Here is a 20,206-nt window from a genome sequence, read left to right as displayed (position 1 = left end):
AGTGAAATGGAAAAAAGACAATGATATCTAGTTAAATGAGTATAGTGTAGTATCAACAATAGCAGAAAATGTGTTACTGTGAAAAGTTCAGTGATGGGTTTGTTCTCATCAGAATCAACAGCAAACAAACACCGACAACGATAGTTCAGGTAGATATGCCAACGTCGCAAGCTGGTGGTGAAGAGATAGAGTATGTTATTGAAAGAGTAATACAATACGCAAAGGAAGAGGAAAATGTAATAGTCATGGAGGACTAGAATGCAGTTGTAGGGGAAGGAGCAGAAGGAAAGGTTATAGCAGAACATGGGCTTCGTACAAGGGATGAGAGAGGAGGAAGACTAATTGAGTTCTGTAATAAATTTCAGTTAATAATAGCGAATACTCTGTTCAAGAATCACAAGAGGAGAAGGTATACTTGGAAAAGGCCGGAAACCTGATACTGGATTGTAAGACGTTCCCAGGAAGAGGTAGAGACTAGATCACATTGTAGTAGTGATGAAGAGTAAGCTGAAGCTATCAGGGAGGAAGAATCAATTCGTAAAGAACTGGAATACGGAAATTCTAAGCAATGACGAGACATGCTTGAAGCTCTCTAAAAAGGGCAATCACAGAAGTTGGAAACAAGAACATAGGTACAAAGAAGGTAATTACGAAGACACCATGGGTGACAGAAGAAATACTTCAGCTGATCGATGGAAGAAGAAAGGGCAAAAATGTTCAACGAAATTCAGGAATACACAAGTACAAGCCGTTGAGGAATAAGACGAATAGGAAGTGCGGGAAAGCTAAGACGAAATAGTAGCATGAGAAATGCGAAGAAATTGAAAAGAAATGATTGTCGGGAAGACCGACTCAACATATAGGAACGTGAAGACAACCTTCGATGTAATTAAAAGCAAGGGCATAAAGTTAAGACTGCAGCGAGAATTCTACTGTTAAATGCAGAGGACAGAGCGCGAAGGTGGAAAGAGTGCATTGAACGCCTCTATGTTGGGAAGATTTGTCTGACGTGACAGCAGAAGGAACATGAGTCGATTTAAAAGAGGTAGGTGATCCATTATTAGCATCAGGATTAAAGTGGGTTATAGAGGACTGAATGATTTGTTAGATCACCCTCAGTTTGGCTTCAGGAAATGTAAAGACACGAGAGAGGCAATTCTGACGTTGCGGTTGATAATAGAAGCAAAACTAAAGAAAAATCAAGACACTTTCATAGAATTTGTCGACTTGTAAAAAGCTTTTGACAATGTAACATAATGTAAAATGATCGAAATTCTGAGAAGAATAGAAGTAAGCTGTAGGTTGAGACGGGTAATATACAATACGTACAAGAGCCAAGACGGAATAATAAGAGTGGAGACCAAGAACGAAGTTCTCGGATTAAAAAGAGTGTAAGGCAGGGATATAGTCTTTCGTCCCTAGTGTTCAATCTGTACATCGAAGAAGCAATGATTGAAATAGAAGAAAGATGCAAGGATATCAATGATACGATTCGCTGATGATATTATTATTCTGACTGAAAGTGAAGAAGAATTAAATGATCTCCTGAATGGAATGAACAGTCTCATGATTAAGAATGTGGACTGAGAGTGAATCGAAGAAAGACGATGGTAATGCGAAGTAGTAGAAATGAGAACAGTGAGAAACTTAACATCAAGGTTGATGGTTACGAAGTAGATGAAGTTAAGGAATTCTACTATCTAGGCAGGAAAATAACCAATGACAGACAGAACAAGGAGCACATCAAAAGAAAACTAGCACTGACAAAAATGGCATTCCAGGCCAAGAGAAGTCTACTAGTATCAAAAATGGGCCTCAATTTCAGGAAGAAATTTCTGAGAATGTACGTTTGGAGCACAGCATTCTATGATAGTGAAATGTGGACTGTGGGAAAACCGGAACAAGAGAATCGAAGTATTTGAGATGTGGTACTATAGACTAATGTCGAAAATTAGGTGGACTGATAAGGTGAGGAATGAGGAGGTTCTGCACAGAATCGGAGAGGAAAGGAATATGTGGAAAATGATAAGGCGAATGGACAGGATGATAGGACATCTGTTAGACATGGAATGATTTCCATGATACCAGAGGGAGCTGTAGAGAGCAAAAAGCGTAGAGGAAAACAGAGACTGGAATAAATATAGCAGATAATTGAGGACGTTTATTGCAAGTGCTGCTCTGAGATAGGTTGGCACAGGAAAGGAATTAGTTAAATAATGCACACGTCGTGGCAGTGCTCAAATTTATAACAATTTATGTCCGTCAGTTACTCTTGAATTCTCATCCTATTAAATAAATATATTGTGCACAAGAAATGTACTTAATATTTGCACTACAGTCCTAGGATCGTAGTCAAAGTCTTTTTTAAAATTCTTTGTCATAGGAGTGTAAGTTCTAATCAAATATAAATGATCAATTAACAAGTAATCCTTCTTCTTCTTCTTAGCGTGTCTGTCCGCTCCGGACGTTGGCAATCATCATGGCTATTCTGTCTCCATCAGTTTCAATGCGAAGCAGTTCTTCATAACTAATATTAGACCAAGATCTAAGATAGTCGAGCCAGGAAATTCTACTTCGTCCCGGAGGTCTCTTTCCTTCGATTTTTCCTTGCAGGATACATTGCAACAGCGCATATATTTTTTGATTCCTCATGAAGTGGTCAAGGTATTGTAGTTTGCGACACTTGATGATGTTGAACAGTTCTGGGCTTTTGTTAACTCGACGTCGAACTCTGACATTTGTCACTTTTTGAGTCCATGATATTCTCAAAATTCTTCTGTGTAACCATAGTTCAAAAGCTTGGAGTCTGGCAATGGTTGCCGTTGTAAAGGTCCATGTTTCCACTCGATTCAAGAGAACTGAGGAACACATAGCACCTGAGGAGTCGCATTTTTGTGTTCGTGGTAAGATTGTGACTCTCGAAGGCTGAGCTCATCTAATTGAAAACACTCCTCGCCTTTCCGATGCGAAACGTTATCTTCTGCGAGTTGTCTCACGCTTCGTTAATGATGGTGCCCAGATACGGGTACTGTGCCATTGATGTACAGATTCACACCTCGAATGTTCTTCCTGCTGATGAGCATAAATTTTGTTTCCTTTGTATTGATGTCTTGCTTGTCTCAGAAATTTTGTTTATCAGCTTCTGCGGCCCTTCCACGGTGTCATCTGCATAACGAAAATTGTTGAGTGTGACACCATTCACTGACATTCCTTCTTCCACTTCAAGTAAGGCTTCTCTGAATATGTGTACTGAATACAGGTTAAAGAGGATCGGTGATGTTATACAGCCCTACCTGACGCCACGTCGTAAGTTGTAGAGCTACAAGGACGCCAGTGCATTTAGTTAGTGCGGAAACAGAGGATGACAGACTAAAGGCCGAAATACTAAATGTCTTCTTCCAAAGCTGTTTCACAGAGGAAGACTGCACTGTGCTTCCTTCTCTAGATTGTCGCACAGTTGACAAAATGGTAGATATCGAAGTAGACGACAGAGGGATAGAGAAACAATTAAAATCGCTCAAAAGAGGAAAGGCCGCTGGTCCTGATGGGATACCAGTTCGATTTTACACAGAGTACGCGAAGGAACTTGCCCCCCTTCTTGCAGCGGTGTACCGTAGGTCTCTAGAAGAGCGAAACGTTCCAAAGGATTGGAAAAGGGCACAGGTCATCCCCGTTCTCAAGAAGGGACGTCGAACAGATGTGCAGAACTATAGACCTATATCTCTAACGTCGATCAGTTGTAGAATTTTGGAACACGTATTATGTTCGAGTATAATGTCTTTTCTGGAGACTAGAAATCTACTCTGTAGGAATCAGCATGGGTTTCGAAAAAGACGATCGTGTGAAACCCAGCTCGCGCTATTCGTCCACGAGAGTCAGAGGGCCTTAGACACGGGTTCACAGGTAGATGCCGTGTTTCTTGACTTCCGCAAGGCGTTTGACACAGTTCCCCATAGTCGTTTAATGAACAAAGTAAGAGCATATGGACTACCAGATCAATTGTCTGATTGGATTGAGGAGTTCCTAGATAACAGAACGCAGCACGTCATTCTCAATGGAGAGAAGTCTTCCGAAGTAAGAGTGATTTCAGGTGTGCCGCAGGGGAGTGTCATAGGACCGTTGCTATTCACAATATACATAAATGACCTGGTGGATGACATCGGAAGTTCACTGAGGCTTTTTGCAGATGATGCTGTGGTGTATCGAGAGGTTGCAACAATGGAAAATTGTACTGAAATGCAGGAGGATCTGCAGCGAATTGACGCATGGTGCACGGAATGGCAATTGAATCTCAATGTAGCGAAGTGTAATGTGATGCGAATACATAGAAAGATAGGTCCCTTATCATTTAGCTACAAAATAGCAGGTCAGCAACTGGAAGCAGTTAATTCCATAAATTATCTGGGAGTACGCATTAGGAGTGATTTAAAATGGAATGATCATATAAAGTTGATCGTCGGTAAAGCAGATGCCAGACTGAGATTCATTGGAAGAATCCTAAGGAAATGCAATCCGACAACAAAGGAAGTAGGTTACAGTACGCTTGTTCGCCCAATGCTTGAATACTGCTCAGCGGTGTGGGATCCGCACCAGGTAGGGTTGATAGAAGAGATAGAGAAGATCCAACGGAGAGCAGCGCGCTTCGTTACAGGATCATTTAGTAATTGCGAAAGCGTTACGGAGATGATAGATAAACTCCAGTGGAAGACTCTGCAGGAGAGACGCTCAGTAGCTCGGTACGGGCTTTTGTTGAAGTTTCGAGAACATACCTTCACCGAAGAGTCAAGCAGTATATTGCTCCCTCCTACGTATATCTCGCGAAGAGACCATGAGGATAAAATCAGAGAGATTAGAGCCCACACAGAAGCATACCGACAATCCTTCTTTCCACGTACAATACGAGACTGGAATAGAAGGGAGAACCGATAGAGGTACTCAGGGTACCCTCCGCCACACACCGTCAGGTGGCTTGCGGAGTACGGATGTAGATGTAGATGTAGATGTAGATTGCCTACATTGGGAGAGGTATACACTCAGGGGAAAACCAATTGTTCTCCTTTGATTCACAGGTACTTAACCTATTGTTGTCCCTTGATAGACAGTTCCTTAGGATATTGTTCTTTTAAGTGGTTTTCCATATTTCTGCATTTAAACTATTGTTCTCCCCATCCCCTCCCATTCCCTTCCCCCCTCCCCCCCCCCCCTCAGGAAGCCTCCTCCTCGCTGCTACAGGTACACTTTCAGGCCTAAGTTATTGGAATAGCCCCTGTCACTACTATTAGGTTGATTGACTGCTTAATTAACCCTTCCCCCTCTGGTAAACCCCCTACCCTCCCATCCTCTCCCCCTCTCCCAGAAAATGGCAGGAAAAAATTCTGCCTTTGCTGGACATGAGTCTTTATTTAGTAGGCAGTGTCTCCACCATGAGATCGAGACTCCAACTGGCCTAGTACACAGTACTGCCACCAGAAGGTGCTCACTTCCATCCCCTGACGTAATCCGAGATGGTAATCTGGAGGGGGGAAATAGCTAGAAAATGACTCAACTTGCGATGAGCTGCTGGGGAGAGTGTGGTAGGAGTGTACTCTATTTATTTTAGAATATTTTATTTAGGGGTGGAGTGTATTTATCACGCTGACACAAAACACTCGCCCTGATGTGCTTCGGGTCACAATATACACTCTGCAGACCTGTAAACTACTTCTAAATAATGATCGCCAGACACGTAAACAACTCCTTAATTTACCCAAATAATTTCAGTACAGACCTGCAAACTGCTCCTAAATAATGCAGTACACAGATGTGCAGACACAAAATCAACTCATAAACTGTCCAAATAGCGCATAGCACAACCTACAGGCCTGCTTGCAAAATAATACAACAGACACACAATCAACGCACACATACCCAGCACATGTGCATAGCTACAAACTTTCGCAAGTGTATCTAATAACATTCTCCATCTTATACTGATGTCACGTGACTATGTAAAAAATAAGAACTGAGTCGACTTCGCGGAAATTGTATAGTGTCCCAGAAATAGTTACCACTCGCTTTCTTGATGTCCCAGCTTGCATGCACGAAAATTCTTGCCCTAACCGAACGTATTTACGAAAATAGCGCAGAATAACATCGAATGCAGTCTTCCTCGTGGACCTAATGTGGTACCCAGTTCATCACGCACACAAACGTTCCCTCTGATATGTAGAGGCTTCTATTTCCCAGCACAAAGGATATGAATGAATCGAGCATTATATATGGTTCATATCGAATTTACCCGCCGAGTTACTGATGCCTTCTGTTCTTTCTTTCTGCAGATGGGACATTCAGCGGTAAAATTATTTTTCACAGATAGCTAAATTTCATTGACAGTTAAACCGTGGTCTACAGAACACTGAATACATACGAAACTCACAAGAATATTGGAAGCCATCCTCATGGTTATCGATGTGCTGAACATCCCTCTCGATAGGGGCCAGTCATGTCGCAACATAAAACATAGTAACTTTACAATGCAATATACACACATTGTACACAACGTAAGCCACAGACACTCAATAAATGCGCGCAAGTACCACCCCCCCACCCCCTGTCCAATAGCGCGCACATGAGGCTAGTGACAGCCCCGCAAAATTTTACACAAACAGTGCAGTTGAGTTTTATATCTGTACAGCACCAGAAAAAATTATGGTATGTCTACACTTACACTGGTTACATATGACCGTTCCTCAGTCCGAGGAAAGCACCATCAGCCTTTTCTTTCTTTCTACAGACGTGACATTCAGTGACAATAAACTATTTTACACCATATTGCACTGGCAACTAAACCTCGCAAAGTGCGATACATATCGTCAAATACGGAAAAACTATTACTCAATTACACTGGTCTCCCACTGAGGACAAGAGCTTCAATATTAGAGCGTGAAACCGATCTCCAACCCAGCAAAATGTCACAGTGTACCGTGTCGATGTAGTAAACATACAATTCATATCCTCTGCCACACAAAATTATCCATTTTACCCCAGAGCACCCTCAGTGGACCGAAGTCGCTCTCAGTACTGCTCTACAAATTCGCGATCGTTTCCCCTCGGCATAAACGCGTTACTTTTTCTGCTCCAAACCTGCTTCCTTGCTTGCTCGCTTTTCTACACACATCTCCATACTCAGGGATTACGAGAACACAGGTATTTTCACATGGTTCGCCATAATATTATACCATTTTCAAGGTAATTTCCGATATCAAGCACTAGGCAGCATTCTACAGATCGCTAGCACAATATAATTCTCGAGATATAGAGTGGAAATAATTTCTCTACAAACCTCAAATTTTAGTGAGGTGCAGTGTGCCATAAACCACTGAGTAACTAGAAACTGATATTTCCACTCTCAAATGCCAATGTTGGTGAAGTAACAGATTCCATATCATCCCTCTAATTTACATAGGTCTTTCCTATGTCTAGAGAACAGACAAACGTGTCTTCCACATGATAGATGCACACACCACAATAGATCTACTCTCAACTAAATAAAGGAGTGAAATATGCACAAGCAGTCAACCGAACAATTTATATGGCAGGGAATAACGGTCCAGCACACACGCACCTCCATACATAATCTTCTCAAACTTCCACTTGATCACGAAAACCGCCCAACACATACTAAGTATTAGTTCGCCATTAGGTCGTCTAGACGATGGCAAAGTTAACTCAGATGCATTACTAAACTTCAAGAGGCCTCTGCATTCAGGTGACGGCTGCCATTAACAGGTAACGTGAATCATTCCCACCACAGGCCATGCATACACGGAATCATTCTAGAAAACTGGTCACATACATGTTTTATCATTATACCTACAATTAAATGTTACAATCGCGGTCTCAATAGAACAGCATTCGACAGTATCGAAAATACACCCTGCTGAATGCTGTGGCTCGGGAAATAGAAATACCTGTACCTTCCTTACTACTGGACACAGTCATCTCCTTTAAACATACATATTATAAGCCTGATGCACAAATGATAACACATCACTCAGCCCCCACTAGTACTAAGTATAATACTTGACCAATAAATGATTCCACATGATGCAAAATAATATTGACCCAAAATCAACAATGGGTGGTCATGTCTCTTAAGTTCAGGAAAGGTGACTCGTTAGAGATATGACATTACCAGAAATATCATTCAGTAGTGGATGGAATAATTAATGGAATTGTCAATAGGATCGAACGCGGGTATGTGCTTGAAAGGAAAGACCCGATTCCAAACGACTGACATCATTTCTGGTGGACAGCATGACACTAGAGATTGGGAAAACTGGTGTACATTTTCATACGATATGAATCAGCACATCATCTACTACTACTATCGCTCGTGTTCCTTCTCAATCAATCATCGCCTGTAACTCAGTGGATATATCGCTGAACGTCTGATATGGTCTCGAGCCAGAAAGTGCTAGAAATACTATAGAATTATTTAGCTTGGGCTGTGTGAGGGAGTCAAAAATAACGCTCACATAACGCATTCCTTAGAGGATTGACTTTCAAATGCGGTAATCTTATCACTAGTTTGCATCATGGGCTAACACACTCCTACAATCACTGTCACGGTATTTCTCCACAAAAAAAGAAAACTACCTAATTCAGAGGTAATGTCATACCACAATTTGTAAATTGGATATAGCTTTTAACATGGATGCTTGTGTGCACCTGTTAAACCAGGAGCGCTTGTAGGAGTAATGTGCAGTAGTTATTGGGATCGGGTTTTTCTTTAACACCTGATCGATTGCGTCTCTCTTTCTATGACGTCGTGGCAGGACTCGCAAGAAGAACGTAAGGGACATGCACACTCATCGTTGATTTTCAGTTAGTATTATTTCGATTTATTGACGAAATATTGTATTTAAGAGAAGCGGTGGGTTCGTGATATAAATGTATTTGAGCATCAGGTGAACAAAGTGTTTGTATGTGGAAAGGAGATGACTGTGCCCTGTTGTAGGGAAGGTATGGATTTGACTTGGAGTGCTGTGATAGCAAAGGGAAGAGTATGTCCAGTCGTGAGGCAGGTGCAGATATTGGCATTTCCAGAGCCAGCGCCGTCGGTAGGCAGTGTTTCCGATACTTTGCTCATTGTCGAATGACGTTCAATTGAGACCGTGATGGTAAGATGGGCAGCTTTCGTGATCAAGTGGAAATTTGAGAAGATTGTGTATGGAGGTACGTTTGCACTTGATTGTTATTCCCTTTCATGTGAATTGTTCAGTCGACTGCTTCAGCACATTTCGCGCATTTATATAGTTGAGAGAAGATCGATTGTGATGTATGAAAGACACGTTTGCCTGTTCTCTAGATATGGGAAAGACCTTAGTAGGCATGTAAATTATAGGGATGATTTGGAATTTCTTAGACCAGCGAGATCGGTATTCGCAGGTGGAAATAATAGTTTCCTATATTTGTTTCTGGTTACTCAGTGATTTACAGCATGCTGAACCTCGCTAAAGTTTGGGGTTGTAGAAAAATAATTTCCAGTCTGTATCTTGTCCAGTCTATATCTTGGCCAGTCTATATCTTGGAGAATTTTGCTGCGGTAGCGATCAATTGGATGCCGCCTAGTGCTTGATATCGAGAAGTACGGTGAAACTGGGATAATATTATGGAGAACAATGCGAAACTATGTATGTTCTTGTAATCCCCAAGTCTGGAGATGTCTGCAGAAAAGAGAGCAGGCTCGGAGCAGAAACAGTAATGCGTTTGTGCCTAGGGGAAACGTTCTCGATTTTGCAGAAGAGTTCAGATATCGACATCGGTCCACTGAGGGTGCTCTCGTGGAAAAGGAATCATTTTGCATGGCGCTGAATGTCACGTCTGCAGAATGAAAGAAAGGGATGAAGGTGCTTCCGTAGGACTGGGGAGCATAGTGGCATGTAGCCTGCGTGAGTGTAGGCATAGTATAATTTTTTGTTTGCTCTACAGATAAAAAAATAGTTGCACTGTTTGTGTTAAATGTGAATATATTATATTGTAATTTTAATGTGGCTTACAATGTATGTAATATGTATATATTACATCGTAAAGTTACTATGGCTTATGTTATGGCCTGACTAGAGGATGACTGTGCGTCCTATAGTAAGTCTCTTTCCGTATTTGACGATATGTATGGTAGTTTGTATGATTTAATTGTCAGTTCAATATGGTCATCTGTGAAAACTAACCCCTGAAAGTCTGATGAAGGAGAAAAGGTGAACAGTGCTTCGATATCGGAGGTATCAGTAATTCCACGGGTAAAATCGATAAGAGCGAATCATAATGCTCGATTAATTGACATCGTTTTTCCTGGGATATAGAAACCTCTACACAGCGTTGAGGATGTTTTCGTATGTAAAGGGTATCACGTTAGGTGCGCTGGGACGATTGCATTGGATGTTATTTTCGTAGAGAGGTTCTGTTAGGGTAAGTATTTCCGTTCATACAAGCTGAGACATGTAGAAAGCGAGCTATTTATGGGACACTATACAATTCCCGAGAGGTAATCATGTGGCTTAAGAATAACATTGAGATCGTTTTTTGATGGTGAGTGAAGACGCAGACGTTTCGCGGCGTGGCGAGAGCCGCGCTGGGTAGTTAAGTATGGTCAAACGGGTGTCTCATGTCGCGCTAGGAGCAATGCGCCCTGAGCTATTCCGTCATCAGCGGTAAAGACATGTGCTGCTTGGAGGTGTCTCGTGTGAGCGCATCTTGGAATTCAGTGACGTCAGTATAAGCATGACTGTACAGACGAAAATATGGGCAGGCAACTTTCACCTGCATTCGGTGGTGGCTCTCGACTGTGACAGCGTGCCAGTTTCTGGCCGGATGCGCCTGGACATTTGTCTGGGTGAACACGTATTGCGATAGGAATTGCTCTTGTGTCAAGAATGTGGCCGCCTCGTGGTTGCAGGACCTGAGTGGGTGCATGTGTGTGGTTTCACAACTGACTGCCACGCCCTTTATTGGGGTTATCTGTTAGCTCTACTGGACGGGTGTTGGCGGTGGGTGCTTGCGCGCATTGATTGCATTATTTTGGGAGCGAGCCTGTAGGCTGTGCTATGCGTTATTTGGATGGTTTATGTGTACTGAGCGTGTCTACACATCCCAGTGCTGCATTATTTAGGAGTATTCTGCAAGTGTGTAATGAAATTATTTGGGAAAATTAGGAGTTGTTTGCATGTCTGGAGAGCGTTATTTAGAAGTAGTTTACAGGCCTGTGGACTGTTTGAGATGGTCCGAAGGATTGATTTTGTATGAATGTGATAAATAAAATGTTCAAAATAAATAGAGTGCACTACTTCCTTACTCTGCCCACCAGGCCAGCACAGCCTGAGTCATTTTCGCGCCATTTCCCCCATCTGGGGTTGTATGACGTAGAGTCACATGCAGTAGCCAATAGGAGTGCAGCACTCTAGGGAAGGAGTGGGGATGCTACATGATGAATGAATGAGGATTGCGCTCCTATTGGGAATATGTGAAAATCCTCGTTTGACAATTGAATATAGAAATAGTAGATTCATTTATGGAATATAATTAAAACTGAATTGGAAATAAGTGTTTACGGAACTGGTATGTTAGATGCATGATGTCGATATCACATGTGTTCAGTTACATTCGTTAGGGTACTTGCAGAAGACTATCTGTGGCGCGGATATGAACGTGCAGGCTGGAGGTTTTGACGTCAACGGGCAGAAGACGCGAGAGAGATAGAACAGACGATCTGGGATTACGTAATGGGACTGTGGAGTGGTTGTGTGTCCTACAGCACATAGGGAGGAAAATGTATGCAGCCATCTTGCATAACGTTACTTGCGTCATGATCTGACGTCATGGTAGCGCCCTCTGGTGGCAACGATATGAACTAAGCCAGTTGGATCCTGGACCTCTTGTTGGACACACTGGGTGGCGCCATCTTGGATAATGGTACTTGCGTCATCGCCTGACGACCTGAGAGCGCCCTCTGGTGGTGGCGATCTGAACTAAGCCAGTTGGAATCTAGACCCAGTGGCGAACACCTGCTTGAAATTGGTTAAATAATAAAGGTAAATGTTTTTCTATAAGGAATCCTTCGGTGAAATAGTCGACTGAGGTTACTACAAGTGTCTTTTCTGTCGCGCTAACAGAGAAACCCCAAGTGACCTACGTTCCCACCAAAACTGAAACTTGGCGCCAGTTCGTAGGAGGAATCGGTGGTTAGGTGCCTTAGGTTAGTGGAGGTAGGCCAAGCGTCCTATCTTCACGTGACTTTCTTTGCTTAGTAGAGATAAGCGTGGTGTAGTGCATTATACTGTTGAAATTTGAACTTGGCGCCATTTATCAGTGGGATGGGACGAGGAACTTTCCCGCCAAAATTCAAACTTCCCGCGGAAATACACCATCTTGAATGACGTCATGTGTGACATCTTGGATGACGTCATCGCCGCCATAGTTTATAATGGTACTTTGGGGCCATACCCCTTTTGTTCCAACATTCTAGCAGACCTACCCAGGGCACACTGGCGTTCTTTCCTGCCCTGCGTGCTATTTTCCTGCGGGGCTCCATTGTCTGTCTTACCTCGGACCTACCACTCGTCCAGCTTGGGCAGGAAAATCGGCCAATGGCTCAACAGAAGAGACATCACGCGTTGGCTAAGAGGTACGATCAGCACTAGGTAGGACATTAAGGAGTAAGAAGCCAGTTGTGCAGCCAGTTTCCCCTTTTGCCTTGCATCCAGTGACACGCGGATCCACCGGCGACTGGGGGGCTGGTCGACAGAAGACACAGCGGCAGCCAGAGGCGGGCTCCCAGGAGGTTCCAGCGGCACCAGAGGTGTCGCTGGTCTCGCCGCATCTCGACCAGCAGCCAGAAGCCTGTCGGCTGTGGCCAGTGCTAATTCCAGCGATTTACAGACGTCAGCCAAGTCTTCTTTTGTCTGTGACCACAAGCACTGTCCCTGGCCGTATCGTGCTGTGTAAAAATGAGTAACATCTCAAAAAATGCGTGGAAAATAGCGAGGAGTGATGTAGAAAGTACTAACAGATCCCCGCAAAAAAATAAAATTACCCGACTGTGGCGCTACTGAGATTGAAATGCACGCAAAATTTAACGGAGGGAATAAAAATACCAAATTGTGGTCAGCACAGTTGTCACTACAGCCTGACACCGCACACCCTCGGCCCGGCGCCTGCCACTGCGCGCTTGCGTTCGTCCACCCACTGTGGTCCGGTTCACACGGCCGACAACGTCCGCCCCCGCTGGAACGCGACCTACTGTTTCTCCGGTCGCAGTGCGGTCTCTGCGGGTCAGTAAATTCAGATACTCGCGCCACGGGTTGCTCTGTGCAGTGATCACCACGGCGTACAATTTCGATTTCCTGCAAAAAAGGTCCTTCAACTGCTGCAGTGTCCGATCAGTGTATGCTGGTATTTTTAAAAACGAAGTCTAACCAACTCTTCAACACAGCTGCGACGCTGCTGAGAGAACTTGCACTGACTGTTCGTTTCTCTCTGTTTCAGGTGAGCGTATATACACGCCAGCATCCGTTTGGGAGTGTGCGGCTCGAAGATGTGTTACGCTGCTTTTGTGGGTAAGAATACGTCGATGGTCCGCTTGTTTTACTGGCACAGCGTGATGCAGCACTGCGACCCATCCTCACCTCCTGAAATTGACACGAGGCAACGCTTTGTCTACGTGTATTGTCGAAGCAGTTCAAGCCCCGGCAGTGGATTCACGTTTTTATCGTACTAAACCTACGTGCGACGACACGGAGATTTCAGCTCCATTTTGCTCCGCAGATGACAAATACCCTGTGGAATAGTCAAATCATAGCCTCTGCACCGACTGGAAGTCTTTCTGAGTGCTGAAAACTGGCTGCAAAATCTATGAAAAGCCGAATGAATGAAACGGGCCCAGTCATCAGTTGTAAAGAAAACAAAGGTAATAAACAAATCCGGGGAAGCAGGGGACTGGTCAAGGGTAAAGAACTGGCATTTTAGTCATCACCACGAGTAACATGGCGGCAAGTCCAAAGCGTCATTTATAAACACCGCGAGCGTCACAAAAATCTGGTCAAATTTAAATTTTCCTCCAAATTATTCTCCCAGCAGAGGACGTTGTTAGCTATGTGCACTGTAAGTTACTTGAAGTAAACTGCGACAGTCTCAAAAGGGCGATGATGGGAAACAAATTGTGATGAGCGAGGGTATGTCGTGGAGGCTGAAATGAGGACAGCCGAGTGCCGCCGCCGAGTGGACCAGTCCCTTACTGAAGCAGGCAGGCCGGCGCTGTACGCTGCCAGCTGAGCTCTCGGGCTCCACCTCAGAAATGGTTCAGGTGGCTCTGACCACTACGGGACTTAACATCTGAGGTCATCAGTCCCCTAGACTTACAACTACTTAAACCTAACTAACCTAAGGGCATCACACACATCCATGCCCGAGGCAGGATTCGAACCGGCGACCGTAGCAGCAGCGCGGTTCCGGATTGAAGCGCCTAGAATCCCTCGGTCATAGCGGCCGGCAGCTCGACCTCAGTCCAGGCCAAAGTTAAGCAAAAAATATCAGATCAGGCTGAATGAAATTACCGGGTTCGGTAGGGACAAGAACGCAGCATTTCGTTAGAAGATTACCACAAAACAGGATGACTCCTTTCCAGCGATACATTAAAAAAGCCATGAATTATAAAGTCGCTCCTGTGGGTTTCTTCCTGCAAGTGGTAACAGGAAAGTTAGTTCACCGGGAGTATTTTGTGTGTTTCTTAGCTTTATCTGAAACGAAAATCATTATCAGTCACCTTGCACAAGTATCTCTGTTGTCAAAATAGACCACACGTAATATCCAAAATGCAGATAACGTTCCCCAAAACATGAAAAGTGGATACGTTGAGACAAATAAATCGCCGCATTCGCAGTACGTGCCCTGTTGTGACACTGGGTATTGCTCGTCAGCAATATGTCACACAAGATACGCAGACTGTAAAAACGTATTCCCCTTCAGACTGAGACGTAGATGTCCTAGGACATGCTAAAATCAGTTTCTGCTTAAGAAATATTTCTTCGTTCCATTCGGAATTTTAATGATAGACTTTGGCATGTCGAAGGAAACGGTCTCAACTGTGTTGAAGAGATATTTCCATTGTTTACAATACTTCATTTTATGAATTGCTTTTGCTTAAAGGTAGCTCTTACTAGTACTTAGTTTATCGATTTCTGTTCACCGCGTTATTGTCTACGAGAACGTAATTTATGAGTAAAGTGAGAGAGAAATAAAGGGTGATCAGTTGTCTGATGCGCTTTTTAAAGTCCGACCCACGCTAGAGTTCCGGAATGACACAACTGAACTGACACCGATATTCTCTCCTCTTAATAAACTTAAAACAAAATCTTAGGACTATATAAAACACAGTAGCCCAGAGCTCACGTAACAATGAGCGACCTGAGACCGTCAAATCCTTTCCCTACCGACGGAGTAAGCTTACATCAGACGCAAGGATACTACAAGCAAAATCTACCAGGCACAGGTCGCTTTTGACGAGAGTAGCAACGTTTACACATTCCATGGTATACACAAACATCTGAGGAAACATCCTATAAAGACGATTGTTTGGAATGTGCTGCTGAAAGGAAGTAAAACGCGGGCACTCAGAGAAGCAGAGAAACACAGGATGACAACCTTCGAGATGCGGTGTACCGCAAGATGCTAAACGTTTCCCGGATGGGGAATATACCGTGTCTCTCGCAGTGCACGCCACGTGATAGTGACACGTGGCTCGGACACGTGCTGGACTGCAGGAGGAGACGAGAGTGCACGAGCGGCTCGCCGGCGGCCGGAACGCGCGACCGCGCCGCTCTCAGGAGCCGCTGCCCAACCGACCCGAGCCCCACTTGTTCACCGACACCAGGCTCGTCTCTTACACTCCAGTGATGCAAGTTTGTCGTCGTACACGGCTGACGGACTGTGTGGCCGTGATCGTCGGCCTGTTAGCGCCTCTTTTACACGATCGACTTTCTTGTCTCAACTGACTCCTCGAGGCAAGTGCGTGTGCCGCAGTGCCCCTGGCTGAGAACCACAAATAAATTTCAAAACTTCTGAATACGCTACTGGCCATTAAAATTGCTACACTACGAAGATGACGTGCTACAGACGCGAAATTTAACCGACAGGAAGAAGATGCCGTGATATGCAAAGGATTAGCTTTTCAGAGCATTCACACAAGTTGCGCCGGTGGCGACAGATACAACGTGCTGGCATGAGGAAAGTTTCCAACCGATTTCTCATACACAAACAGCAGTTGACTGGCGTTGCCTGGTGAAACGTTGTTGTGATGCCTCGTGTAAGGAGGAGAAGTGCGTACCATCACGTTCCCGACTTTGATAAAAGTCGAATTGTAGCCTATCGCGATTGCGGTTTATCGTATCGCGACATTGCTGCTCGTAATGAACGAGGGAGGTCGGTCTGCCCTCGTTCACTTAGGTGAGACAGGTGATGAGTCCAACTGTACTTGATCCGTCGGAACCCAACCAGCGGATGGCCACGGACGACGGACAAACCACTTGCTTTCCACGAAAGAGTACATGAGAATTCAGGCCAAAAGTTACGAGCGTCAACGAACAAATAGAAGTTTGTACCAAGCTTCCAAAACTACACACCATGTTGCAGAGCAGCAACAGGTAAGGAAAGGACACTGCCTAAAATTACGTTAGCCGCCAGGGCAGGTAACCAGAACTGTAACGGCCACAAGACAGGAAAAATTCCGGTGATGCACTTGAACAGTGGTAAACTAATTTGATTAATTCCACCGACAGCGGCTATTTCGACCACTTCAAACACTCGTTCTTGCTCACAGGAAAACTGCGCAGCAATTGACCGAATAGCTGCAGAATGCCGACTTCGTCAGTAGAAATAAGGACTACACACACAAGCTGACAAACACTTGCACGAAGACCTGGACGATACCCAACAGTAACTAAACACACACGAAGACAAATCGGGAGGCGATGCGCGCGCGCGGCCGTTAGTGTTCTGGTTACCTCCCTGGCCGCTAACGTAATTTTAGGCAGTGTCGCTTCCTCACCTGTTGCTGCTGTCGAACATGGTGTGTAGTTTTGGAAGCTTTACTTTACACTTCGTATCTTGTTCGTTACCAAGTAGCAACGAAAATTATTTTTCTCGTCCAAAAATTTCGACTTTTTCACTGTTGAAATAATTTTCCTTAAACGGGTTTATCTATTTAGATTCTGACTCATGAATAGTGTAGGTTTCTCCTCTGTAAAACGCATATACTTTTTTGTTTTGTCGTATTTCGTCTCTTCTGTAGGAGAAAACTAGGAGGTAAAAAGTAGCAGCACTCGAGAAGCTTCTCAATGTGCCACGAAAAATAATAAACATTAAGAAGACACGAAGTCCATTCCTGTATTACGGGTGAGCTCGACTGGAATAGGTTGTAACATCTTATGTTAGCAGACGCCGTTACGTTCCCTTGTCTGCGTGGCGTGCTGCAGGCTCTGAAATTTATAATTCCGCATTCGGCGCAGTCTGTACATCATTGAACCCCTCCCCCCCCCCCCCCCCCCCACACCCGGCACACACACACACACACTCGCATCGTATTCAGTTGTCGGTTTACACGCAGGGAGGAAGCACGCATGCTCTTCGAGTAGTCGATTTGACCAGAATGCCGCTCCTGTAAGACAGGCGAGTGTGTGGTTGCGAGGCCGCAGCGGTAGTTGCGGCGACTGCCGCCCGGCGCGCTGCGGGCGGCTAGCCCACCCGAGGCGGCGCGAGGTCGCGCCGAGCGCAGCCGCTGTTGGCTGTCCTGCCGGCCGTCCTCGCGACCGCCGACGCCGACGCCGTCGCCGCCGCGCCTGCCATGGCGGCGCGCTCTCCGCAGACGCTCAGGTAAGCCGGCCAGCCGCGAATCGTCCTCGTTCCGCACGTATCACAGCAGAGCTCGCTCACCTATCGCCCGTAGCGTCCCTCTCGCCGAGGATCAGTCGAACCGGGCACAAACTCAAGTTCGTTCCTCGACCCGTTATTTCTCTGGCAGTTCCGACGCACTCGTCACCCGCGAAACAGCTCTCTGCTCGCACGTTTTGTGGCAGCCGACGGCTCGTAAGTGCACCGCGCGAGACGTGGCTACGACGAAAGAATCTCTGTGTTCAGATTCGTCGTAAAACAGACGAGAAGAGAGTCCCGGCTAATTGCGTGTAGGACAGGAAGCTGCCGTCGGCGAGTTAAGTGAGGGTCGTACGTGCCGCAGCTGTGAGCTGTGCCGGCAGCCGGCAGCCGGCAGCCGGGGTCACGGGGGCTCGCCGGCCAGCGCGCCGGCCTTGGCCGCTCGCCGCGTGGGCGGCAGCCGGCGGCCGCCATGTCGCAGCGCAGCGCCAGCGTCCCGTCAGCGAGCAAAAACACGCCGAGCCGAGCCGGGTCGGGCCGGGCCGAACAGCCGCTACGTGTAGAGGGGCTCGCCTGCTCAGCTGCACGTCGGTTTCCGGAAACAGCAACGCGGAATCCCCGAGGTCCCGGACACAGCTGTACGACTCGGGTTTTCCCAGTGCTTCCACTTTTTCTACAGCTGACGGGATGATTTTGCCCGAACCGCGCAGGCGGATACTATAAGTGCTGCAGCTTTGTGGCCGGCACTTGCTCGGCTAACGAAGGGCTTGCCGGTTTTCCAGTGAAGTAGGTTCTTTCCAGCTCCATTTAATTTGGAAATGCGCTCGTGGTACTTGCTCTTCCACCGCCTACCTTCAGCCCCTGACCACCGGCAGGCTGAATGACCTCAGTGCACAACATTGTGATTAGAGATCACGAGCTCCTCATCTCTACTTCAGTGGCAACAACTGGATTCACAATGCGCATACGATGGTTAAGAATTACACAACAGTGGACACCTGTAGAAATATATTATAGTTTCCGGCTACTAAAATTATAATATTGCAGAGTGTTAATTACTTCATTACTCGTCTTTCAATATTTTAACGCAGGCTACATTGTATCGTACAACTTTTCAGTTGTTAGTTTCACTCTCCTCTCCCCATCTCTCTCCTCAAGAGCCTCGGAGATTCAATCGTAACATTGCCTGTTCCTTGACACGGACCTCACAGTTGAGGGCCGGCCGAAGTGACCGAGCGGTTCTAGGAGCTACAGTATGGAACCGCGCGACCGCTACGGTCGCAGCTTGGAATCTTGCCTCGGGCACGGATGTGTGTGATGTCCTTAGGTTAGTTAGGTTTAAGTAGTTCTAAATTCTAGGGGACTGATGACCTCACAAGTTAAGTCCCATGGTGCCCAGAGCCATTTGAACCACAGTTGAGGTATTCGCCAGCTGGAAATCAGGAAATGGAACCATTCTAATTTGTCTCTCGAACAATGGCGCAAAAACGAAGATTTTACATTTATACCTCCGAAACGAATAATACTTTAAGCTTTTAAAAACGTGAACTGAACGACAAGCGAGTCCATACGTCAACTGTCAGGTTAATTTTGCCCACGAGAGTGTTCATAAATAAATAGTTTTGTTATTGTTGCGTAAGTGAACCAAGTGTCGATCCTGTACGGTGATTTCTGTCAGTCCCCTCGGCAAGCGTGTATCACCTTTTGAGAGACACGGGGCAGCGGTGACGCGAGCAGAGCGCGCCTCGGCCCTTGGGACACCTCCGCGCGCGCTCCGAGAATTACGACGAGCCCTCTGCAGAGTCTGCAGGCGCCTGTAGCAGATTAATCAGAGACTGTTGGCGCTATTCGGCCTCACGTCTTACCGCGGTATTTAAAGGAGAGAGCCCTGTGTAGATCTCATCGCATCGTCGGTTCTTCTGCAGACTCCAAGTGTTGCGATCTTTGTGTGACTCTCGCCCCGCTTATGTTCGAACCGCCACGCCATTGGCGTTTGCAGAGATTATGGTAGTGGGGAAGAGTCGAGAAACCGTGGCAGAAGCGGCGTCCAGTAGCCGCATGCCGTAAGGCAGCTGGGCTGGTGCAGGCCGGCCACCGCAGCTCAGGGGCGTACGCACTCCGGCGACGCTCGCGCACCTGGCCTGGAGGCCCGGCTGGCTGGGCTCTGGGGGCTGCTGGCCTGCACGGGCGCCGGCGGAGGCTTGACGCCCCAGCGTCACCGGGACGAGGCCCTTCCACCTACTGCGCAGGCCTGAAGTCAACGGTTCGGCGAGGGGTCCGGCTTCCGAGCACCGCACACGTCAACACG

At 45.9% G+C, this 20,206-nt stretch overlaps 1 protein-coding gene across 6 annotated transcripts in view; it reads left to right on the top strand.

The window, feature by feature from the left end:
- LOC126327189 (NAD(+) hydrolase sarm1) overlaps positions 1–20,206 on the top strand; it is a 1,227,458-nt gene that overhangs the window by 883,943 nt on the left and 323,309 nt on the right. Inside the window, exon 4 of one of the 6 annotated variants that reach the window (XM_049995870.1) lies at positions 13,522–13,592. The exons of 4 other annotated variants lie outside the window; for them this stretch is intronic. In XM_049995870.1, coding sequence (XP_049851827.1) covers positions 13,522–13,592 — 71 coding nt within the window. Of the gene's footprint in view, positions 1–13,521; positions 13,593–17,823; positions 17,902–20,206 lie in introns of those variants that run through there. One more of the 6 variants, XM_049995932.1, reaches the window with a different exon arrangement.

This window comes from Schistocerca gregaria, chromosome 1 (assembly GCF_023897955.1).
Source record: "Schistocerca gregaria isolate iqSchGreg1 chromosome 1, iqSchGreg1.2, whole genome shotgun sequence".
Classification (NCBI taxonomy): domain Eukaryota; kingdom Metazoa; phylum Arthropoda; class Insecta; order Orthoptera; family Acrididae; genus Schistocerca; species Schistocerca gregaria.
Note: the sequence above shows the minus strand (reverse complement) of the source record. Positions and strands in the feature narration are given on the sequence as shown.